The sequence below is a fragment of the Antedon mediterranea genome, chromosome 10 (assembly GCF_964355755.1).
Source record: "Antedon mediterranea chromosome 10, ecAntMedi1.1, whole genome shotgun sequence".
Taxonomy (NCBI): Eukaryota; Metazoa; Echinodermata; class Crinoidea; order Comatulida; family Antedonidae; genus Antedon; species Antedon mediterranea.
The window spans coordinates 20,241,720-20,265,030 of NC_092679.1; the positions used below are offsets into that span (position 1 = coordinate 20,241,720).

The window sequence follows — 23,311 nt, forward strand, 5'->3', positions numbered from 1 at the left end:
CTTGGAAACACGCTAATATTGTCCCAATTCACAAGAGTGGTCCCAAAAAACTAATCTGTAACTATCGTCCTATTTCGTTATTGCCTACTATGTCTAAGATTTTTGAGCGCATTGTGCATGATGGTTTGTCATCACATGTTGATAATGCTTTAAGTCCTAGGCAGCATGGTTTTGTCTCTGGGAGATCATGTCAAACCAACCTCGCACTGCTTCTTGCTACATCATACGATGCAATTAACAGCAAGAAGCAGTGCGATGTGATTTACACTGATTTCTCTAAGGCTTTTGATTCCGTTTCCCATGATTTGCTTATTTTTAAACTTTCAAAATTTGGTTTATCCGGTTCACTGTTAAGTTGGTTTAAAAGCTATTTAACTAATAGACAACAGCGTGTTGTCATTGGGGGAGAGACATCTGATTGGCTCCCTGTGTTATCGGGCGTTCCGCAGGGCTCGATCCTGGGCCCGCTTTTGTTTAATTTATTTATCAACGATCTTCCTTTAAAATTTAATCATTCCGAGTCTCTTTTATTTGCTGACGATCTGAAATTGTTTAAAGTGATTACCACTCCACAGGATGCTTTTTCACTTCAGGAGGATCTGGATGGTCTCGTGGAATGGACAGAGAAGTGGGGGATAAAACTTAATGCTAATAAATGCAGATATTTATCTATAACACTTAAAAAAAGGCCTGTGCTCTTCAAATATAATCTGAGTGGACATGATCTTGAGATGGTTTATGTATGGAAAGATTTAGGTATTTTTATTGATAGTAAATTAAATTTTTGTTCACATATTAATCATGTGTTGTCAAAAGCTAATAGAATGATGGGCTTAATATGGAGAAATTGTAGGTTTATGAACGACGGCAGGGCACTTTTATCTTTATACAAATCTATTATACGTCCTCACCTTGAATATTGTTCCGCAATTTTCAATTCAATTTCTCCATGTCAGGCCCGTCGAATCGACAATGTTCAACGGAAGTTTGTTCGATTCCTGTCTTATAACTGTGTTAATTTTGCCTTTTCCATTGATTCTGTCAGCAATCGTCGAACGATATCTGATATGGTTTTTTTATATAATATTTTAAATTCTAAATATGACTGTTCATTAATTTCACTATTTAGTTTAAATGTTCCTGGTCGTACACGAAACAGACATTTATTGCATATTCCTTTTAGCCGTGTCGACTGTACTAAGAGGGGACTTTTTCATAGACTACCTTATACATTTAATAATCTAAATAGCAATCATATCGATATTTTTAATGATAGACTTGGTTATTTTAAGAGGACGATGATGTGTTCACTTCTTGAACAGTCTGCATAACCTGTTTTAATTGAAATTTTTTATGGCATGCCAATCTATGTTTTATATTTATATATATATATTTTATCTGTATTTTATTGTTAACCGTTTTTGATGTTGTATTGTTTTATGTTTCAAACCTGTTAGTGGCGGTATTTATCGCTGTTGGTTTTGATTGAATAAAATAAAAATAAAATAAAATAAAAAAAAATTTGAAAATGTATTTTTGTCGATAGAGTCCAGGACTTGTGAAGAATGCTTATGATACCGATTAGGTCATGATTAGGCCTATACAATCAAAATGTCTTCATCTCATTCATTGATTTCAAATATTTAATCTTGTTTAGGCCTATTTTTTTTTAGACTGGCTGGATACTACTGGTTTTGGTATTAGTTGCGCAATGGCAAGCAGGAGGTAAGTTTAGAGATATTATTATATTGAAAATAAGTGAGGCAATCAAGAGAGTGATTTTTCAGATAATTTATGATCTAAAAACAGGTATTTTCTATACCTGATATGATGTTTTTTTTAAAGTAATACATTAAAAAAATAATGCGTGCTTTTAATACTTTTATTTTTCGACGCTATTAAAAAATATCAGATTGTGTTTGTTTTGATTTCAACGATGGAAATTCTGGCTTGATTCCGTTTGGTAGTGAGAATTGGATGCTATCCTCTAAACAACATAATGTCGACCATTTAGTACACCGAAACTCAGAATCAGGTAAAATTATTTAATCATGCTATATTAGAAATTCAATAAATTACTCAATTTCCGGTTATAAATATTCATTTCATAAATGTATTCATTTACTTGGTAAAAAACGATTACAATAACAATAAAAATATACAAGAACAAGATTACAAGCAATATACTAAAAGAATGAGGGTTCAAATAGTATAAAATATTAACATTAACAACAGAACAATGCCATATACATGGCTGCAGTCGCGTGCTCATCAAATTTGAGTTAGTGCTAACCGACCAACCGACCGACAAACCAATTACTTATGGTTATTTCTGTTTAAATAATTTTAAAAGAAATTCAAAATGCAAGCGACATAATTGTTTAAAAAAATACTATGCCGTGGTAGCGTAATACAGAAATTCACACTACTTTTGTAGAGTAATGCATTTTCAGATGTGCCTAGCAGTGGTCTACCTACTTTACAATTTCAGATTGTTACCTTTATGTTACAACAACCGGCAGAACCAAAGCCGGCTACAATCAGAGTCCAGAAATACCAGACGAATGGGATGAAGCGTGCCTTACATTTGAATACTTCATTACTGACGGACAAATTGATGTAGATCATTATAAAAATAGCAAACCTGAAAACGTGTTCACCAGTGGTTATACTAAAGGAAAATGGAAACCTGCAAGAGTTACTATTAATACTGTCGATATAAAAATATCCTACTTGTTGATTGGCGGAAAAGTATCTGGTGACGGTACGGAGGTAGTTGCTATTGATAATGTTTGTGTTACTGAAGACGTATGCTTTGATGATAATGATGTAAAAGAAGAATTGTAATATGCCTAAAATGCATGATTGTAAATCCCAGTTCTCATGGTATTAACATAATAATGTTCATCTATTTTATTTCAATTGGTTTATTTATTATTTAAAAAAAAATCATTGACACCTTTGTCGTTTCATATTTAGAGTCACTGAAATATATATGCTTGTAATAATATATAGTCGTTCACTGACTCCATAATGTTTTTATGTCACATGCAAGATCACAAAAAATGATAGTAAATGCTAGTTCTACGTGGTATTAGCAAATAATGTTCATCTATTGTATTTCATTTGGTTTACTGTATTTAAATTTTAAAAATTATCATTAATACATTTGTTTAAAAATTTATAATTGTTTATTTTTCACTTCCTATTAAGGATCACGGAAATCTATATACTTGTAATAAATATAGTCGTTCAATTCACAGTATTTTATGTACCAAATCAAAATTGTAGGCCGGATCTACTAATTCGTGTTCGGTAAAACATGCGGTTGCGTGTTTAATGGCTCTATATGGATGATCTATAATTTCTGTGATTTGAAGCTTCACAAGTAAACGAAAACGTTTCATTGATCGAAAGACATCTACTGTAGTAGATTAAAAATGCACGAGGTTTGAATTCCATGCACATTGTTGTGTGTAGCTACCACATGCGTACTCAAATAGTACCTGCGGTCTTTTTCTCTTTTCTCCATTAGTTTCTTCAATTCAGATAAGGTAAGAACTGAAACTTGTCATACGACTATATTCTATTCATGATAAATAGACGTATTACTATATGTTGTTTACATTTAAAAAGAGTTTCGTTAAAATTTCAAATGTTCTATAATAGCCGTGATTCCAAATTCATTGCACACTATGTCCACCGGGCCGATACTCACGACGTTCGTGCTTGAACACTTTCTACTTTCTTCACACGTCACACATTCATGTCGGGTATGAATATATTCTACTACGGTATAGTATAGCGTGTAACGCATAGGCATAGAGTACTGTTAATCCATTTTGTAACATCTTAACTACTGTATGATATATATATAGGAATATCCTTGTCATCCTTTGGTTTGCAAGTTACATTTTCATTTTTGGTAAAGGTGTTTATGGTTTTTTATTAGTGTAAAGATTTATCGTCAAGCTGTATTTGATTGATGACAATTTAATCGAATTAAACATGGTTGTGGTACATAGCTCAGATTGTCTGCATTTATTTATTGAAACTACGTGTTACTTTTAAACGGTCGCCATTCCAGCTCGTCTGTACACACTCAATGACATGTATATAGTTTTTCCGGTTACCCAAATGTGTTTTGTAAAGACGCACAGCATATCTCGTGATTACTAGACAATAACATGTTGATGATTGTATGGATAGGGCCCAGATTAGACTCACATAACCTGTGTTAATTTCTTGAATTGTTTCAATAACTTTATAAAATATTATACAAAGTATTAGTAGTAGGCTTATCCATATTAAAGAACAACCTCATCATGCGAATCCTTGAGCCGTTCATGATTATTCATTTTGCGAGCCGATCATCCAAGACATGTAAACGCGGGCCAACAAATGAGGGGATACGACCCCACATATCGCAATAGTATAACCATAGAGATATTATCTCTATGATAAAACCATGAGAAATAATAACATGCATTTATAGGAATTTTGTCAAAAGCCGTTTTAGGAAATCGGTTGGATAAAAATAGATATTTGTGATTTGCAATTTCATTTTATTTTGAGAGTATACAAACAAGAAGTGTAAGTTGAATGGAGAGATCATTCCCTCCATTCAACGAATACAAAACATTTGTTATGCGTTAATATAAATGACGCATCCCTAGTAATTATTTAATTTATCAACAGAAAACACCGCTTTCATCTATGTGATTTCAAAGCGGGACTTGAACCTTAGAAGCGGGATGCAGAGTATCCTCCCTCTTGTCATTAAAATAATTAATATTTTATATTCGTCGAGTAAAAGAACAGCAAATCTACAAGAAAAACAATTCTCCTCAATTTAACTTATGTGAACCAGGGTGGTTATACCATAGAGATATTATAGTTCACTATAATATCTCTATGGTTATACCAGGGAAGAGTTAAACTCTTCCCTGGTTATACGTACACTCCCTTATAAACATTCATCATTGTATAGGCCTAATAATCACCGGCACGCGATACAAAATCAACCAATCAAATGGATACACTTGGACTAATATAATCAATGCATAACAATGCAAATTCCGATGCATATCCTATTTGGAGTAGTGTTAAGAATGCTTATACTTTTTTATTTCTTATATTTTTTATACGTTATTTAATGGAGTCCGTCACATTATTTATTTCTTTAAAATGTTGGTATGAATTCCTTTAATTGGGCAACGACTAAACTACGTTTACGTTTGTTCGTTGACCAACGAATTAAACTGTATACTACATTTGCATTTATTTTTGTTTGTATACCTTTGTTTTTCATTTTGGTAACTGTAGTATTTGTCCTGGGTCCTAGTAAGTATCTACTTAGGCCGTGCTAATAATGCTTTCTGATCTCTTTTTGCTTGCATTTTTATATTTTGTTATGTCATTATTTAAATATTAGTGTTTATGAAATTTAAACTGAACTGATTTACATTGATGAAGTACTTTCGTAACGGCCATGTATTACGGTCCAAAAATGATGACGATCTTTGTATCATGGATTGATTTAGTTTAAACGAAATAAATAACAACAAGCTGTATTTTTATACTTTGGAATTTCCTGGCCTTTTGTGATTCAAATTGATTGAAATTACTAGTTCATGCATACTCAATTAGTGTTAAGGCCGAAATACATACATGATACAGTGCATCACAGATATCGATGTTTGACTTCAGAATTTTGAAAGCATGGTAAGTAGCTTATTTAAAAAAAACTGTATTTAGTACTCGGTTACAACTAAATACTGGATCTAGATATGCGTCACCATCCGAATTAATCGAGGACGTACAGGTTTCACTGACGGATCCAGGATTTAAAATAGGGCCGGACGATGAACCCCACCCATTGGATCCACTATGTGTTTAAATTATATTTCATAGGTGTGTGACTATGCCTATTTTCGGATAGGGATATTTTGCTTTTTGTGAAGATGCTATTTACTTAGTATTGTAGTATATTTAATCCATAATGATGATGTATTTATTGATTCATTTAAGAGTAATTCGCAGTATTGTTATTTTATGTGTGAGTTCTTTTAAAAAAAATTTCTTACGACTGTTTTTATTTTCACAGGAAAGAGATCAGATAAAATTTAAGCAATTTCTAACAGATCTCAGCAAATATTATGTAGGTGTAAATTACCGTTGGTTAAGAATGCTTCTCTTTGGTATTATACCCATTCAATGTTTAGAAGTAAGCACTACAGGATTTCAATTATTTAATAACCTTGCTGAATCGGGAAAGATTTCAAAAACTGATGTTACCCTTTTGTCAGAAATTGCCGAAGTTACCGAGCAGACATCGGCAAAAGATCGTATAGCAGAATATAAAAAGATCATACAATGCAGGAAGACCAAAACAAAAGTAACACCATATCGAAAGGCACTTTATAAAACTACTGTGAATATTGGGCCTAATGATTTGCTGAATGTTACTAACTTCTACCCCCTTGCTGCTCGTAACTTCGACGATATATGGGATGTTGTTTTCTACCTTGAGAAAGAGAAACACTTAGATGATACGCAGGACAAGTGCAAGACGTTCGCAGATCTGCTAAATGAAACCGCACGAAATATTTTACTAGGTAAGTTAGAATCGGTCAAACATACATACATATCTGGTTTAAAATTGTGTTATTTCCAAATGGATGTATAGGAAGAGGAGTTTATTCTATAGTCATAACTTTACCCTAAACTTGGAGGTTACATTCGATTCTTAAACATTTCAGAATATTTTTTACTGGATTTTTCAGTGTCGGAACACAGGAGTTATTTTAAAACTTTTTTGTTACAGATGCTGCTAAGTCTTTACCTTATCAACACTTGGATATACAGTTCAAACAAACTCATCAGCCTGTAACAGCTCCTTTTCCCGAACCAAAACGAAGACCAAACGCGGAAGATATGCTGACGTCACGTGATCATGAGGGAACTGAAACATTTGTCCTTAGTAAGCCTATTGCCGGACAAAAAAAGAAACACATATTAGAAAAACACACAGTAAGGATAATATCAACTTGATTTTTTTTATAGGCCCAGTGAGGTTAAACAATTCCTCGCATATAATTTATGTTATTGTTATTTAGGTATTAATTACGCGTGATATACTTTTAAATGACTGCGAAAAATTAAGGTTCCTTTTTCACAAAATCCAAACAATATTAAAAATGATTGTCTTATATCTACTATTTTCTAGACTTGTCTATGGATATCACTGATTGTAGTAGCTGTGTTGGTTGCCATCGTTATACAACAATCAGTTATAGAACCGACTACAGAACCAGTTATAGAACCGACTACAGAACCAGTTGGAGAAACGACTACAACACTAACAGCGCCCTCCAAAGACGGGAATAAAGAAGAAGCACCCAGAGAAATGAAGGGAAATAATAGGCATGAAAGGGTAATGTATATTTTTACTGATTACCTTTTGCAAATATATATATAATTCCTCCATGCTATTACATTGTAGTATCATATTCAAATGTTAGGAGTATTGACATTAAATGATAGATGTCGATTTTTGTTAGGATATGACGATCATTGGGATAAGTTCTCCTCTATGTGTTGATGTAGGCTAATTAGTGTGGTATACGATAAATAAGCACTGATTGTTTTATTTATTTGTTAATAGTCGACAGCTCCAGCTAGAGAACGGACGATCTCAAGCAGTAAGTATACATTCAACATTCATACTTATAGAATATCTTCTTTTACAGATATACAGCCGTGTTAGGAGGCAAAGTCAGTTTAAAATAAATTAAACAGAAGTATTTCAGTGTACGGTTACATAGCATATGCCTACATATTTGTTAGTATGATTTTATTTTAAAGGTATTTTGAATGATTTCAACCACAAAAACATTAATTATGCTGGCTGGGAGGATCATGGTAGCGAAAATTGGGAGATACACAATAAAATAATTAATTCCGGCTACAATTTAGGAGAGCGTTACTCAGGATCAGGTAAAGCATAATTATTCTTACTTTTTTTTTCAATAACCCTGACTGACGTCATATTTTGATAGCAATTAGAACTATGGATTTTATAATTTCAGATAATTATTACATCTATGTTGCAAAAAATGGCAGAGAATCCAGAAAGAAGGGCTACCTTAACAGTCCAGAAATACCAGACGAATGGGACGACGTGTGTCTCAAATTTGATTATTATATTAGTAACAGGGATTCACAAATCGATGTAGATCACATTTTTAACGGCGAACATAAAAAGGGATTCAAAAGCCCCAAACATCGTCATGAACAATGGAACTCTGCAACCGTTACCATCAATACTGTCAATAAACAAAATTCCTACTTTATGTTTTGCGGAAAAGCATCTGGTAGCGGTAAACAAATAGTTGTTATTGACGATATTAGTTTTAGTGAGGGCGAATGTTAAGTTTTCTATATGATACATGTAAGATCTGGGTAACATCAAACGGTTAACAAAAATGGTAACCGTAAATACGAATACCAGTACTACATGTAGATGGTATTTTTCAAAACTAAAATATAAATTATTCCACTACTTATTACATTTTAATTTATTCCCTCTCTAGGCATACAACTTTTTTTTTTTCAAATGTAGGCCTATAATTATGTACATTTACATTTTATTTCATGTTTAGAGACACGGAAATCTATGCTTGTGTAGTCTTAAACCATAAAGTTGATTATATTTTGGGTTTTTTTAGGTTCTTAATAAAAATTTATATAACTAATGTCGAAGTTTTCCTTTCAAATTGAAATTTAAAGAGAATTTATTACACTTTAATATTAAAACAAATATAAATGATTTAAGTTCGGCATACAAGTTCGTACATTTTTCTAAAACCTAAGCATGAAGCCGAGTGCTGCAGTATTACATACATATATTAATACATACATCTGGAAATATTTTACGCGTCTTGTGATAATTGTGTTTGGCGTGGCCACAATACCTGGTGTATATAAACTTGCTCCATGCATTAGGTGTACCTACGTCAACTGTTAACATATACTGTCGTTCCCATGTATGATAACTAGGAGGAGGAAGTACATCTAAACCTATGTTGTGTGGTTTCCGTACACTATTTCCTGTGACGCAAGTACAGTTGACAGTTTGGCTGTATGTATTTCCTATGATGAAATTTACTGTCATAATTCCATTCGACTTCAAAGTACGCTCTCTTTATTCTACGAAGGAATTAGCCTAAACGAACCAGCAGTTAGAATCAAAACCATTCATATTATAATTTGTATTTTTATACTTTGGAATTTCCTGTGTGAGTTATGAATTGAAATTAACTGATGCATAACATTAAAGTGGTAAAAATAATTGTGTTTAAAATGGTGGCCTAAATAGAATGTATCGAAGTTATAGCAGCACTATGTGAAGCATGGTAAGTACAGTCTATTTTTTGGGATTGTATTAGCAAAATTACCATCTGGCAAATACTGACTAATAATACATTGTACCTGATATTCCACTATATCCTCCTCTATCGAGTGATGTTACTAGGCCTAGTTTATCTTACCATCGACGTAGGCCCATCAGTGTAATGGCATTACCTCGGTGAACGTCTTCATTATAGGCCTATTGATAGGATTGTTTTAGATTCAGAATGCTATATAATCGTGAAATGGAAAGACATTTTAACTATGGTACGTTGTTTTTTAACGATGAATTCATATGAGTCATGCTCAATAACACGTTTTCTTTCCTGCTGTAATTTATGTTTCCAGATAACTCAATAATAATAACAGTTTCATACAGCGTAATTTATCAATAATGTTTATGACTCGTCATAAGCATAGCAGCTTTATTTATGCTAATGCCATATCTTTTTTACTGATAAATTTTGAATTTATAGGATACTGATCAGATCAAATTTAAGCAATTTCTAACAGATCTCAGCAAAGACTATGTCGGTTTAAAGTATCGTTGGTTAAGAATGCTTCTACATGGTATTATACCTATTGGATGTTTAGAAGTTAGCACTATAGGACTTCAATTATTCAATGAACTTGTTGAACTTGGAAAAATTTCAAAAACTGATGTAAGCCTTTTGTCAGAGGTTGCTGAAACCACCGAACAGACATTGGCAAAAAATCGTATCGTCGATTATAAAAGGACTATACAATGCAGTGAAACATAGGAACCAGTTTAACATCATATCGAAGGGCACTTTTCGAAGCCCTCAGGAATGTTGGGCGTGATGATTTACTTAAGGTTATTGGTTTTTATGCACTGAAAGACTATGGCTTTAACAATATATGGGATGTTGTTTTTTACCTTGAGAAAGAGAAACTCTTAGATACACAGGACAAGCTAAAACTATTTGCAGATCTCCTGAACGAAATGGCACGAAGTATTTTACTAGGTAAATTAGACTAGAGAAGATTAAGAGGATCTCGGACAGTATACTGTTAATCTTTTCTAAATTGAGAGTATCATTATCATTGGTCTAGAAAGTTAGTTATAAGTGCATTGATTTCTCAATGGTTAGCATACCCTTACCATAGATTATTATGAACAACTATTGCCTGAGCATATTTAAACTTGGGGAAAGGTTTCATTAGAGTTTTAATCTTAATGTGTATTTATGAAATTGTACGTTACGTTAAATGTTTCCATTTATTCTTTTCAGCAGCCGCTCCCAAGACTCTGTAAAGAAGGTGAGAATAATGACTTCACCAAAAATAATCTTAATGAATTACCTCTGAAAAATTATTATAATGGTCCAGCAATGACGTAATGGTCAAATTGTTTGTATATTATATGTAGTTAATGTATTTATGCTTACACCATGATGCTGGAATTGAATTAAATTGACAATTCTCATCCCTTTGTCCGACAAGTAGTCCCATTAAAAAATATTTGAAACGTTTTTAGCATCAGTCCATATTTATTTAATGCGATAATACTGTCCAAATATAGAGAGAAAACCACTTCTTCACCACACGTCAATGCTCCTTTGGATTGGCAAAAAGAAGGACTCCGACGAATAAAGGAAAATGATCTTAAGAGAAGTTATTCTGGGACGGTAGGCTGTCTATCTATTAAGTATAACTGAATTTTTGAAATAGAAAGGAGTAGTTATTGGACCTTGTTCTGAACCCCTGACATTATATTCAAATTTGACACTAATAAATAAACATTTCTGTCGTCTCACATGACACTGGTATTCTGAAGACGCGTAGGCCTCCAAAACGATAGTTTATAATGTCCGTGTTTTCATTGTAGCTTAATTATGTATTTTTAATTGGCCTGGTATTTTATTGTATTGTATTGTTCATAACGATCGTTGTTCAGACGTTAGAAAAAGAAGATAAATAACTTTTATTTATTTTAACATTACAGGTGAGAGTATATGATCGAGAATTTAAGTTTGATGGTGGCCATGAATGGTGGAAGTTTTTTTCAACAGCTACCGATATTGAAACTGGAATTAAAGCGAAAGCAGGGGGTTACAAATCAATGGGTGGAGCAAATGAACATGCTATCGAAAACCTAATTTATAAACTAATTGCGCAGGGTATCATAAGAAATTAGATATTTGTATTGTGCTAACAATATTTGTAATAAACTGAATTGTATATAAAAAGTACTTTAAAAGTTAGCCCTGACTTCTCTTCTACTTTGATCAATGTAAAAAGACGACAGGCAATGCTTCTGACTGTAAAAGAAATATGCTGATTAAAGATTTAATATAAGAAACGTTTGATACACAAAATAAGGTTATTGTTAATAAACCCTTTATCCACTGCTGAATACTGCAGGTTATTGCTGCTAATTGACTATTTTTAAAAGCTGACAGTATTATACACGAACGAGCACTTACAAAACACAAATCATACGTAGGCCATATCGTATTGTTACATGTTTTCTTTATGTTCATGGGAAATATTTCCAATTTGTGTTCAAACCGATCCATGCATGCTCTTCCGTATTCGATATTGAATAGTTAATTTTTTGACAGTCAGATAGCATGGATACCTTACGTGTATTTCGACCAAATGAGATCGAGATCCAGAAAGAAGCAATGAAAGGTGTTAATGGGAAATGGGGAGTTGTATTAGATACTCGCAGGTCAGTAGTGGTGAAGACTGTCCCAATTGGTCTACAGAAAAGGGAGGTAGATATATTGAAGAACCTACGACACGAAAATGTTATCCAACTGTTGGGGACTATTGAGTATGAACTGCCCACGTCAGCATCGTTAGTGCTTGAATATACACCCGACGGAAGCCTATATGATTTCTTACATAAGACAAGACCTCAATTCGACTACTTAGATTGGTGCAAACAGGCCGTACGGTCGGTGGAGTATATTCACCGTCACGAAATATTGCATAACGACATACAATCGAAGAATTATTTAGTGTTTGGAAATATTATCAAATTAACCGAATTCGGCTTTTCGGAATTCCAACATCAAGACGCTACCTCACGTACTTTTCGCGATACAATTCTCTGGAAGTCTCCCGAAGTTATGAATAGATATACAAGTGTGGGCCTACATTTTAAACAAGATGTATACTCCTTAGGAGTAGTCTTATGGGAATTGTATCACAAGAAGGAGCCATACAAAGTTCTGAGTATTGTAGAAATTATTCAACATGTGGTTAACAATAAAGGTTATTTAGAAATTGATGATACATGTGACGTACGCTTGCGTGATGTGATGCTGAATTGCTGGATGTACCAACCAGACCAAAGACCAACAGCAGAGAAAATTCTGGATTCACTCGAAAACAAAACAGAATTATTTGTGCGAAATACTTCATGGAAAAAAGAGAAACATAAAGTAAGGATAGTACCTAGATTTATTTTATATTTAAGGCATAGTAGTGCAAGTCAAAATCTTAAAGAATTGAACATGCATGTTTAAATGTCTGCCTCATGAATAACCATATTTATATGGCCCCTGTCTCGTGGCGGGGCCCTTCTGAATCGCTTGGCTCTGGTGATACAGCATAGGCCTTCCTAGCTTGGGCCTTGCATTCAAACGCCGCTTTTAACACAGAAATTTTAACCCAATAAAAATGTTATTTCATTAAACAATTAAATTACAAGTTCAAATATTATTTATAGTTTTGAAAATTCTACGTTTAAGTGTAAGTTGAACTGTATATTCAAGGTTATAAATACATTATTTCTAGTCGTTCTTCGTAAACGGGAAATTACAACTTTATCGTCCTCAAAAAGTTAAGACGACGGAATTACGCTAAGCTCCGCCCAATTTGTTAAAGCTCATGCATAAATTATTCATGAGCACCGTTCTGTGGCTTCCCGTCGTGTTTCGTAAAGTCCCTATTGTTAGAAATTTGATTATTGACTTGTCCACGTATATAAGATATACCATGATGTAGATTCCACTTTTTTAGCAGACAATTTTTACAAAGATTTCTAAACAACAGGCTACTGTACGAGGAAATAAAAAATGGACATTTTGTAATTCCTAATATCAAAGGGTTAGCTTCGAAAACATTTTAATATAATACTATTAAATATTGGAATAATCTTTCATCAAACATTAAAGGTATAAAAACACTTAATGAGTATAAAAGTGCTATAAAGCTTTATCTTAGTAATGTGCATAGCTAGACTGATAGTCTTGTGAACTGTTATATTTTTGTGAATTTTTCTATGTTTTTGTTTTAAGGACCTCATTGGAATTAAGCTTTTTTTTTAGCTTTATGGGTAAATCCTTGGTATGTTGATTGGACCGAATAAAACAAACAAGCAAAATCTTATCCTTTGGTTGATTTAAGACTTTCTCCTAATTTGTTTTTGGGAGTTGTATTTATGTTTATGTTGTGATGTTTCAATGCTCTTCTTAATCTTTCAATCATTCCTTCCACGTACGGTAAATCGATGTTTACTCTGGATTTTTCGCTATCTGTTGTTTAGTTATTTCTTTGTCTTTATTTGTTTTCTTATGTTCATTTTTGTTCTTGACTCTTTCGAAACTCAAGTTTGGATATCCGCATGTTGATAATGTTGCTTTAATGTGACTCATTTCTTGTTATTGTCCTTCTGTCGATGCGATGGATTCACATCTATTCACTAAATACTAGGGTGTTGACTACGCTGAGTTTGTGTTTGAGTAGGTGGTTAGATTAGAAGTGCAGGTATGTATGTGTACATTTTCTATACATTGATGTTTCTATTGTCTTGGATGGTGATAAGAGTATTGAGGAAAGGGATGGTATTGTTTTGCATGTTCTCCATATTGAATTTTATTTGGCCTGTCTGGTCAATGGTGTTCAAATATTGGAGGAGTTCTTCTAATCCAATTGGTACGATTGCCAGGATGTCATCTACATATCTGCGCCAGAATATCGGTGTGATGTTGCTGTTTCTGTGGCACGTTGTCTTCCGTGAACATATTCGCCATTATGGGGCTAACAGGGCTACCCATTGCCATTCCCGCCTTCTGTTTAAAAAATCACCATCAAACGTAAAATATGTTTTGTTAAGAACGAGACTCAACAGCTCTGAAGATAGCCGAAACGTAGCAAGAAGTACGAGAATTCACAAATATTATATTGAATGTTTATTTTTTTGCTGAACGGTTTTATTTAGTCTAAGAGTATCTACAGACCTACGATAGAAGAATAAGAGCTGCAATAGGTACTTTGTTGCCGTCTGTGTTTAGTATGGTACATTGTAGACTTGCCCCAAGTCTGTATTCATGTCTTTTTTTATTTATTTGTTTTTATTTGATTTTTGTCTCAAGTAGTATACGTATGAAACGCCATATGTGCCAAAATATTTATCTTTTTACTAATATTAAAACAAAACTCCGTCTGGAACCCAGACTAGGTACATTGTTATAAATACGAAATGCAAATAATTATTTAAAGTTTATTACTGCAGTTGGGAAATATATTTTAAAGGCGTAGCGGTGAAATAAACTATGCGACTGTCATGTCTAATTAATTTTATCATAAGCAAATTCATCAAACATCCAATGTGTCAGAATTTACAAGTATTCGGTGAGCGATACCAACACAAAAACATTCAAATTTAAACAATTAATTTGGACTCATTTTGCAACAAGTTTTTATTTCGGAAGTTCCCATGGTGCTAAATAAATCACCGTGTCTATTTTTTCGTTCCTGTGAACGACAGGTATTATTTAGTCCTGCGGTACACAACATAGCCTTATAGCCGTACATTGAAAATCGCCAGTTTTTTTACACCGAAATTACCGTGTATTCGAGAACCATCTGGCATCTAGTATGTTTAGAATTTGAAATAGGTAAGTATTAATGCCTATGCAATTTTCTGCAATACAGTACAATTACATCAGTTTTCAAATACATCATTCGAGTCTGCCAATATATAATTTTGTTAATGTTAATATGCTCTTATTTTTCCCTTATTGATGATTTTTTTAATTACAGGAAACAGATAAGACCGCATTTCAAGATTTGTTAGCAAACCTCAGCAAAGAATGTGTTGGTGATAAATACCTTCGGTTAAGAATGCTTCTACATGACATTATACCAAGTGGAAATTTAGAAGATAGTACTACAGCACTAGAATTATTCAATGAACTTGATGACATTGGAAAGATTTCAGTTACTGATGTCACCCTCTTGTCAGATGTTGCTGAAACCACCAAACAGATATCGGCAAAAACACTTATAGCCGAATATAAACAGACTGTACAATGCAGTGAAACAATAGGAACAAGATTAACACTATACCGAAAGAAACTTTTTGAAGCTCTAACTGATGTTGGCTCTGATAATTTTCATACTGTTATTAATTCTTACAAACTTAAAGGCCGTAACTTTAAAAATATATGGGATGTTGTTTTCCACCTTGAGAAAGAGGAACTGTTTGATAATACCAAAGAAAAGTGTAAACGGTTTGCAAATCTACTAAGCAAAAAGTCAAAAAGCAAATTACTAGGTAATCACTCTTACTTGATGTTTTTTAATTAAAAGAATTATTTCCTAACTGGTGTAGGCATTCAATCAGTACCTGGGGAATGTCCTCTCCTATAATATAGTGAAAATGATTACGTCTTCAAAGTTAATTATTTCAGAAATTAAAGTAGAAAAAGAGGTACTTCAGACAGAAAATGACCTTGGTGTATTTCCTGATTACGTAATTTCCGCCAGGTGTTTCTAATGAAGGTCGTTCATTTCCTGTTATTGTAATAGTTATGTAACTTCCGCCAGGTGTTTCTAATGAAGGTCGTTCTTTTCCTGTTATTGTAATAGTTATGTAATTTCCGCCAGGTGTTTCTAATGAAGGTCGTTCTTTTCCTGGTTTCGTACTAGTTATGTAATTTCCGCCAGGTGTTTCTTTGTCTCTTATTTATTATTTTTTCGGCGCGAGGTTCTGGTACGTGGTGAGTGACGTCATTACTTTATTTATGATTTAAGACGGTGAAACAAAGTGAAGCGGTTATTGTTGTACTATTCTCCAGTTGTTTTGTCTATTTTTGCGTAGAGTATCTCTTTACAGTATTTTATTATGTCTGGAAGTATATATTTTTCGCAAGGGAGTTGTGAAGATACTGTTATAATAATTAGCGATGACGAGGAGACTGTTGTTGTTCCAGGCAGTGATATAGATGATCGTTACACGGAGGCCGAAGAGGTTATCCCCGTCGGTATAGATGAAGGAGTCGAGAGGAATAACAGGCCTACAAGTTGTATATTCACGTACGTGGACGAGGTGGAGAGAGAATTTTTGTTGAAAATGGAGCGTTTGGTTAAACAATTGTTTGCTGCTCAAGTGTTAGCCAAGTGTTGGGTTTTAAGTAAAGCGGCATGTTATGGTTGTGAATTTGACAGGAGCAGTCAAAAAGATCATGATTTCTGTTGTATGAAGTCTCTAGAAGAACAGATTGACTATTTTTATCGGGAGGTTCTGGATAAGAAGTATGTTTCAGTCGATACCGTTTACAACGAACTAAATATGCACGGGGAATATTCATTGCCTCGGTATAGACATTTCGTTTATTTTCTTGTCAATACCCTGATTAATTCAGAGACTATTTTTAAGCTGTTGTGCGAGGATATTTAAATTGTGTTTCGCACGTGTCACGGAAACGATTGACCGGAAATAACAATCATTATCTTTTTAATTACTGTACTGGGCTACTTCCCTACTGAGCTGCATATATATCCTGACTCAAGCGTAATCGTTCGTTTCACTCTCTGTAACTCTCTACAGTCTATAAACATGAGTTTCAACTGTTTACCTACTCCGAAATTAGCAATTGGTGAGAAAGCCCGTAGGACTATGAAAAGAGTTATGGGGAGTTCTAATGGTCAAGCTGACGAGTGTAGCAGTTTAAAATTACCAACGATGGCTTCTACATCAGCGAATATAATGGATTCTATAAAATCTTTTAACGGTCAAACAGATGAGTGTAAAGGTTTGAGTAAAGCCTCAGGAATGAGCGCCCGAGATTTTGCCGTAATGACCGATGGTGTACCAAAGATTTCCATAACTTCAAAGAATCGGATTTTCTTGTCTGAAAAACGCCATGTAGTGGCCCAACGATGGGGTGACGATGTTTATGTTTGTCTCAGAGAGTATTACCAAACGGAAGAATATGGTGCCTTCAAACCTGGACCTCTAGGTATTAATTTACCCGTTCTGCTGTGGCAAAAACTTTTCAACAATATTGATTTAATTATTCAGGCACTGGAAGACTTACAAAGAGACATTAACATGGTGGAGGCAGTAAGAATCCCACTTTCGGACATAATTCATGTGGTAGTTAGTAACTGGAAAGAAGAACAATTTGTGTGTATTCGCCGCTATTACCAGTCAGAAGAAGGAGGCAAGTTTAAACCCGGTAAAAAAGGTGTAAACCTTCCAAAGAGTCAGTGGTTCAAGATAATTGAAAAACACGGTGAAATACAAAAGATGATTGAGGAGGTTGGTAATGATAATGCGGCTACTGTTGAAGCGGGTGTTGACAAAAACGGTAATGGAGGACGTTTATTCAATTCAGAACATCAATTGCTACCTCCTGATAAGTTATCGGTGCAAAAGATAATAGGGGAAAATTTAGACTGTGATTACCTTCAACTTCTTGATAAAGGAGCAGCCGATACCTTGTTTAAAAGATGTGAGGAAGAGATTGACTATTTTACCGGTGATCTTGCAAAGGTGAAAGTGTACGGAAAGTGGTTTAATATTTCTAGAAAACAGGTTAGTTCCATTATGTTTTTATCCGTGGTTTTGTATTAATGACTTGTTAATTACTTGTATATCGTTTCCTTTGTTTTTCTTTATTTACCGCTGTGTAGCTATAGGTGTAATTTACTCTTTTACTGTAAATTATTTTATTTAGGCGTGTTCATTTACATCTCACCAAATAATAAATGACTTTCTTTGTATGGTTTCCTCTCTGCAGGTTTCGTTTGGCGATTCGGGCTTAACTTACAAATATTCAGGCAATACAGTACCAGCTTTACCGTGGCCACCATTCCTGAAAGATCTCCGCGACCTTTTAAAATCGGTTACAGGACATTACTTCAATTTTGTTTTGGTCAACCGGTAAATATTCTTGTTTATTATTTTATTTATTTATTTTATTTATTGATTAAAAGGGTCCATCGTTTACCTCTAAAACGAATGAACACTATCAGTATTCATACTGGATGATTTCTGCAATTTGCTAGATAAGATTGTTTTAATGGATAATTGGGTTTTTTTAGTCTCATCTTAAAATATTTTATTTTCTATTGTATTTTGTCGTTACTCTATAGATATGCTACTGGAAGTGATTACATTGGCGAACACAAAGATGATGAGAAAGACATGAATCAGTTTAGTCCAATCGCCTCTGTATCATTGGGGCAGACACGTATGTTTAGATTTCGACATGGTGATGCGCGAGGTAAGAGTCCCAAAAGAATCATTGAGCCAGTAACTGTTGATCTTAAACACGGTACATTATTAATGATGAATTATCCCACTAATGAGTACTGGTACCATTCACTGCCTAAAAATCAATCCATCAAGCTACCAAGAATAAATCTCACGTTTAGAGATATTAAAAGATGAGAGAAATGTTATGCAAACATTACAGTCTTTAATAGTGATTGCAGATCTCAAGAATATCAACTGTTCATGATCTGTTCTCATTTAGTATAGTAGTACCAGTTGAATTATTTTTGTGATGATATTCCTAAAAATGGTTGTATTATTGTATTGAAGTTAATTCACTTAGATCTAGGCCTAATTCCATTGATCGTTAATAATCATGTGATTGTTTGTCATTGTGTGGATAATGATTAACTTTACGAATAATTTCTTAAAAGTAACTTGTAATGTATTTCTAATTGTTAAATACAATTTTTTATGTTTTTAATAAGTGTGTAAGTTTTTCTTTAAAGCGTTTTAATCGTAATTTCAAGAGTAATAGGTGCTTGTAACGTTTGAAACGGACTGGTAGATAAAACAAAACAAAAACAAAAACAAAACCCGTTATAATAACACTAATAATAGCACATATTTTCGTACATGTATCAATGATTTAACTAAAAAAGTGTGATTAATATTATTACAATAAAGACCATGTAGATCTACGATATTTTTACTGTAAGTGGTATTGTAAATCAAATTATGAATTCAATCGTGAGAAATGACCGATATCTGTGTATTATTTTATATTACTTTTATCATAATTGCAACAAAAAAAAACTCAAAGAAATCATAATTATCGAATACAGAAAGACGTTTTGGTTACCAATTGTATTTCTTGACACTTAACACATTTTAACAGAAAACAAGACCTTCAACCGGAGCCAAAAATTGAAATTTGTTTACGTGAAGGTTATTGCCATTAGATATTCTTAGAACTACTTTGGTTTTTATAAATATTGTAACTTTTTTCTTAGACGTTTATCTACCGAGATTTTTTTTCCTTTTTATGAATCTTCTGCTGTTCCTAAGCATTTTTAATTTTTTACAGGCCTTGTTCTTCGCTTTGCAGGCTAAATCTTATAACGGCATAGGCCTGCATTTTAACGGTTCTTTGTAAATATCCTCTTATTGATTGTTAACTATAGTTCTCTGAATGTTTTAATTTACCGTAGATGATGAAAAAATCCCTTAATCTAGCACCATTTTATAAAAAAGATTCCGCAGTAAATGGTTTATTTTTTATGGTATTGATGGAATCATCGAGGCACAATATTAGGCTGAAAAACATGACGTCACTGTTTTAAACGGTTTATCATACAAGAACAATTAACCAATCACAAAACTGAGCTACTGATTTGCGTAAAAGTTTCTGGAAATGACAAATTAAGGAAACACGTACACATTAATAAATATATATTAATTTTTATATAAATAATAGACAAAACAAAAGGAAATACACCAAACAAATCATTTTCGTTATGAATTTATAATAACTTTAAATTTCGTCCATCACAGGAGACGCGTTTAGCGTTTTCCAATTGTAAAACAGTTTCGCATTGCGTCGCAACACATGCACATACTGCAAGTACCGTACCGTACTGTAACAAGTCTACTGATATGTATTTTGTTGGTCACTCATCATTTTAGCCAACACATTATTTAACTCATAAGGTGTAATATCTTTTCACAAATCCTTTATATCTTTACTTTTTATTGACAACTCATAACAAACAAGAACAGTACTCTGAATGAGTGTGGGAGAGGTGTGTGGGAGTCCCATTCAACCAAACCTTGCCAATTTGTACTCGACCTACGATAAAACCATTTTTTAAAAGTCAACATAGCGACACGAGAAAACAATTGATAATAGGGATAAAAAGTTTTTCTTGCATTGTTATACAGTAACCTATGTTTTTCGGGTGTTTACACCATCTCATTGTTTATAATTACGTTTGTTAATATCGATAGTGTTTCTCTAGCAGAGTTATATTACTTGTTTATACTCGTATAGTTTGCAGTCCTCCATGTTGTTCGTATATTTTGTAAAAAGTGTACTTATGATTACTTTTAAAAACCAACTCATTTTATTTGCATTTTATCTACACCTCATGGTTAAAATGTCTTGTTTTTCATAGAGTGTGATGCTGCTTAAAACGTTATACTAGTATAACCACCAAAACGGTTTATTATCTGTAGGAAATCATCAATTGTAACATGCGGTAAACAATACAAATTAGTTTCACAAATTATTAAAAAATAGCACAATTGTTACAAATGAATTTAAGAAAATAAAGGTGTACAGATTTTATTTCGAAAAAGTGTAGGCCTAGACCTACAAAGATAATTTTACATGAAGTGTACAGAATAAATTAACAAAAAAAAGGTCACACATACATTAAACTAATTCTTATAAAAGTGTAGTGTACTTCGGTTATCAGGTATATCAACTTTAGTATTTTAAGTATAGGGCCTATTTGTGGCAAACACACGGTCCCTTTTAATTGTGGGTAGAGGCCTTTTGCCGTTCGTAATTCAAACTGTTCGTAAAATTGAAGTTAATATTCTGAGATTAGGCCTATAGCCTATGATTGCAGCTTATACTAGTCAACGGTCTAAAAGAGCTGTATTGCAGGATGCGAAACATAAAAGTTCATTAATAAACAGTATATTATAACGATAAAGAAACGAATGTACGATACACCAATATAGCAATACAATAACTGATTAACTGAAAACTTGAAGTCTACTGTATTCCTACAATCATTCAAGTAGACATTGTTTGCTGAGTGTATGGTACTTTCTCCAAAGAGAATTCGAACGATGTGCTTTCGAACGTGTTTCTACGGTTATCAGAACGGGTCGATAATGAAAAAAAAACAAACCAAAACAAACAAACTGCCTACTAACTCCCAAAAAAAATCAATACCTATAAATAAGCTGAACCTACCCCACTAAATAATCTCTTCCATACATCAAAATCGACCGAAAATGATCTGGACATTGAAAAGTGGACACGGTCGTCTGTTCTTCTTTTTTGTTTCCACGGCTTGGGACGACATCCCTGTTAGTGATGTACGGTAGCCATGCGGTCTACACACTTATGATGACCACATCGCATAACATGTTCAGGGAACTTATTTTTCAACTCTCTGATACAATATTTAAATACAAGTAGACTGGAAACCATTTAGGAACAGGGGTTTCTAATAATAAAAGTTGTTTAAAACTTTAGTTATTGTCAAGGGGAATTGTTCAAGACTTGGAGTAAAAATGGTCAAGACCGGGGGAAAATGGTCAAGACCGGAAGAAAATTAAATTTCACCATTTTATAAGTTTATAGTCATTTATTGTGTTAAAATTCATTTATTATTAGACCTGTATACGTATTCAATAACAAAAAATAACTTTGTTACATTAATAACATATCTTTAGTGGTTAAGGTAATATATTATTTCTCTGTATACTGACGTCACAAATATAGATAAAGAGAGACTGTAACTAAATGTTTATTACTTATTAGGGTTACAGGGAGAGTTCCATGCAGCATTAAAAGGTCAATTAATGAGCCACCCAACTTAATTAATTAAGTGCCGGTACTTAACAAATGTGCTCAAACTCAATAAGGGTTACAAATCTACAAGAGACTGTAACTAAATGTTTATTACTTATTAGGGTTACAGGGAGAGTTCCATGCAACATTAAAAGGTCAACTAATGAGCCACCCAACTTAATTAAGTACCGGTACTTAACAAATGTGCTCAAACTCAATAAGGGTTACAAATCTACAAAAGAGGATATTTTATTTTAAAACTAGGTTTAATAATTAAAAGGTTAATTACTTGAACTCTGAACATGGGAAAAAAGACTTGTGTCAATTGACACTTGAACTTGACCTCTATACAAGGACGAATAGACTGTGACAATTAACCATGACCTCTGGTCAGCCGTTTTATTGGGGGGGCTCTCAAATTTCGACGAAGTCGAAAACTGAAACCCCCATGCTTTTGGGACCAGAGGTCATGGTTAATTGTCACAGTCTATTCGTCCTTGTATAGAGGTCAAGTTCAAGTGTCAATTGACACAAGTCTTTTTTCCCATGTTCAGAGTTCAAGTAATTAACCTTTTAATTATTAAACCTAGTTTAAAAATAAAATATCCTCTTTTGTAGATTTGTAACCCTTATTGAGTTTGAGCACATTTGTTAAGTACCGGTACTTAATTAAGTTGGGTGGCTCATTAGTTGACCTTTTAATGTTGCATGGAACTCTCCCTGTAACCCTAATAAGTAATAAACATTTATTTACAGTCTCTTGTAGATTTGTAACCCTTATTGAGTTTGAGCACATTTGTTAAGTACCGGCACTTAATTAATTAAGTTGGGTG

General features: G+C 33.4%; 2 protein-coding genes and 1 long non-coding RNA gene across 3 annotated transcripts; all 3 read left to right on the forward strand.

Annotated features, from left to right (window-relative positions):
• Positions 1-6,187: 6,187 nt before the first annotated feature.
• On the forward strand, positions 6,188-8,630 carry LOC140061303 (uncharacterized). The gene is made up of 6 exons (XM_072107812.1): positions 6,188-6,617; positions 6,827-7,032; positions 7,229-7,435; positions 7,667-7,703; positions 7,867-7,998; positions 8,091-8,630. Exons 1-6 carry the CDS (start codon positions 6,188-6,190, stop codon positions 8,432-8,434), a joined length of 1,356 nt encoding a protein of 451 aa, XP_071963913.1. The 3' UTR covers positions 8,435-8,630.
• A 1,262-nt stretch (positions 8,631-9,892) lies between these two features.
• LOC140060928 (uncharacterized) lies at positions 9,893-11,008 on the forward strand. The gene is made up of 3 exons (XR_011847381.1): positions 9,893-10,397; positions 10,668-10,692; positions 10,955-11,008. It is a non-coding gene; the product is annotated as an uncharacterized lncRNA (long non-coding RNA).
• A 5,585-nt stretch (positions 11,009-16,593) lies between these two features.
• Positions 16,594-19,421, forward strand: LOC140060529 (uncharacterized). The gene is made up of 3 exons (XM_072106786.1): positions 16,594-18,208; positions 18,414-18,556; positions 18,769-19,421. The coding sequence occupies exons 1-3, from the start codon at positions 17,228-17,230 to the stop codon at positions 19,064-19,066; spliced, it is 1,422 nt and encodes a 473-aa protein (XP_071962887.1). The 5' UTR covers positions 16,594-17,227; the 3' UTR covers positions 19,067-19,421.
• Positions 19,422-23,311: the final 3,890 nt, after the last annotated feature.

Coding starts and splice junctions, on each gene's coding strand:
- LOC140061303 (XM_072107812.1), top strand. CDS start 6,188: ATGCTTCTCTTTGGTATTATACCCATTCAATGTTTAGAAGTAAGCACT. Junction 7,704..7,866: donor AGAACGGACGATCTCAAGCA/GTAAGTATACAT, acceptor TTTATTTTAAAG/GTATTTTGAATGATTTCAAC. Junction 7,999..8,090: donor AGAGCGTTACTCAGGATCAG/GTAAAGCATAAT, acceptor TTATAATTTCAG/ATAATTATTACATCTATGTT.
- LOC140060529 (XM_072106786.1), top strand. CDS start 17,228: ATGAGTTTCAACTGTTTACCTACTCCGAAATTAGCAATTGGTGAGAAA. Junction 18,209..18,413: donor TTAATATTTCTAGAAAACAG/GTTAGTTCCATT, acceptor TCCTCTCTGCAG/GTTTCGTTTGGCGATTCGGG. Junction 18,557..18,768: donor AATTTTGTTTTGGTCAACCG/GTAAATATTCTT, acceptor GTTACTCTATAG/ATATGCTACTGGAAGTGATT.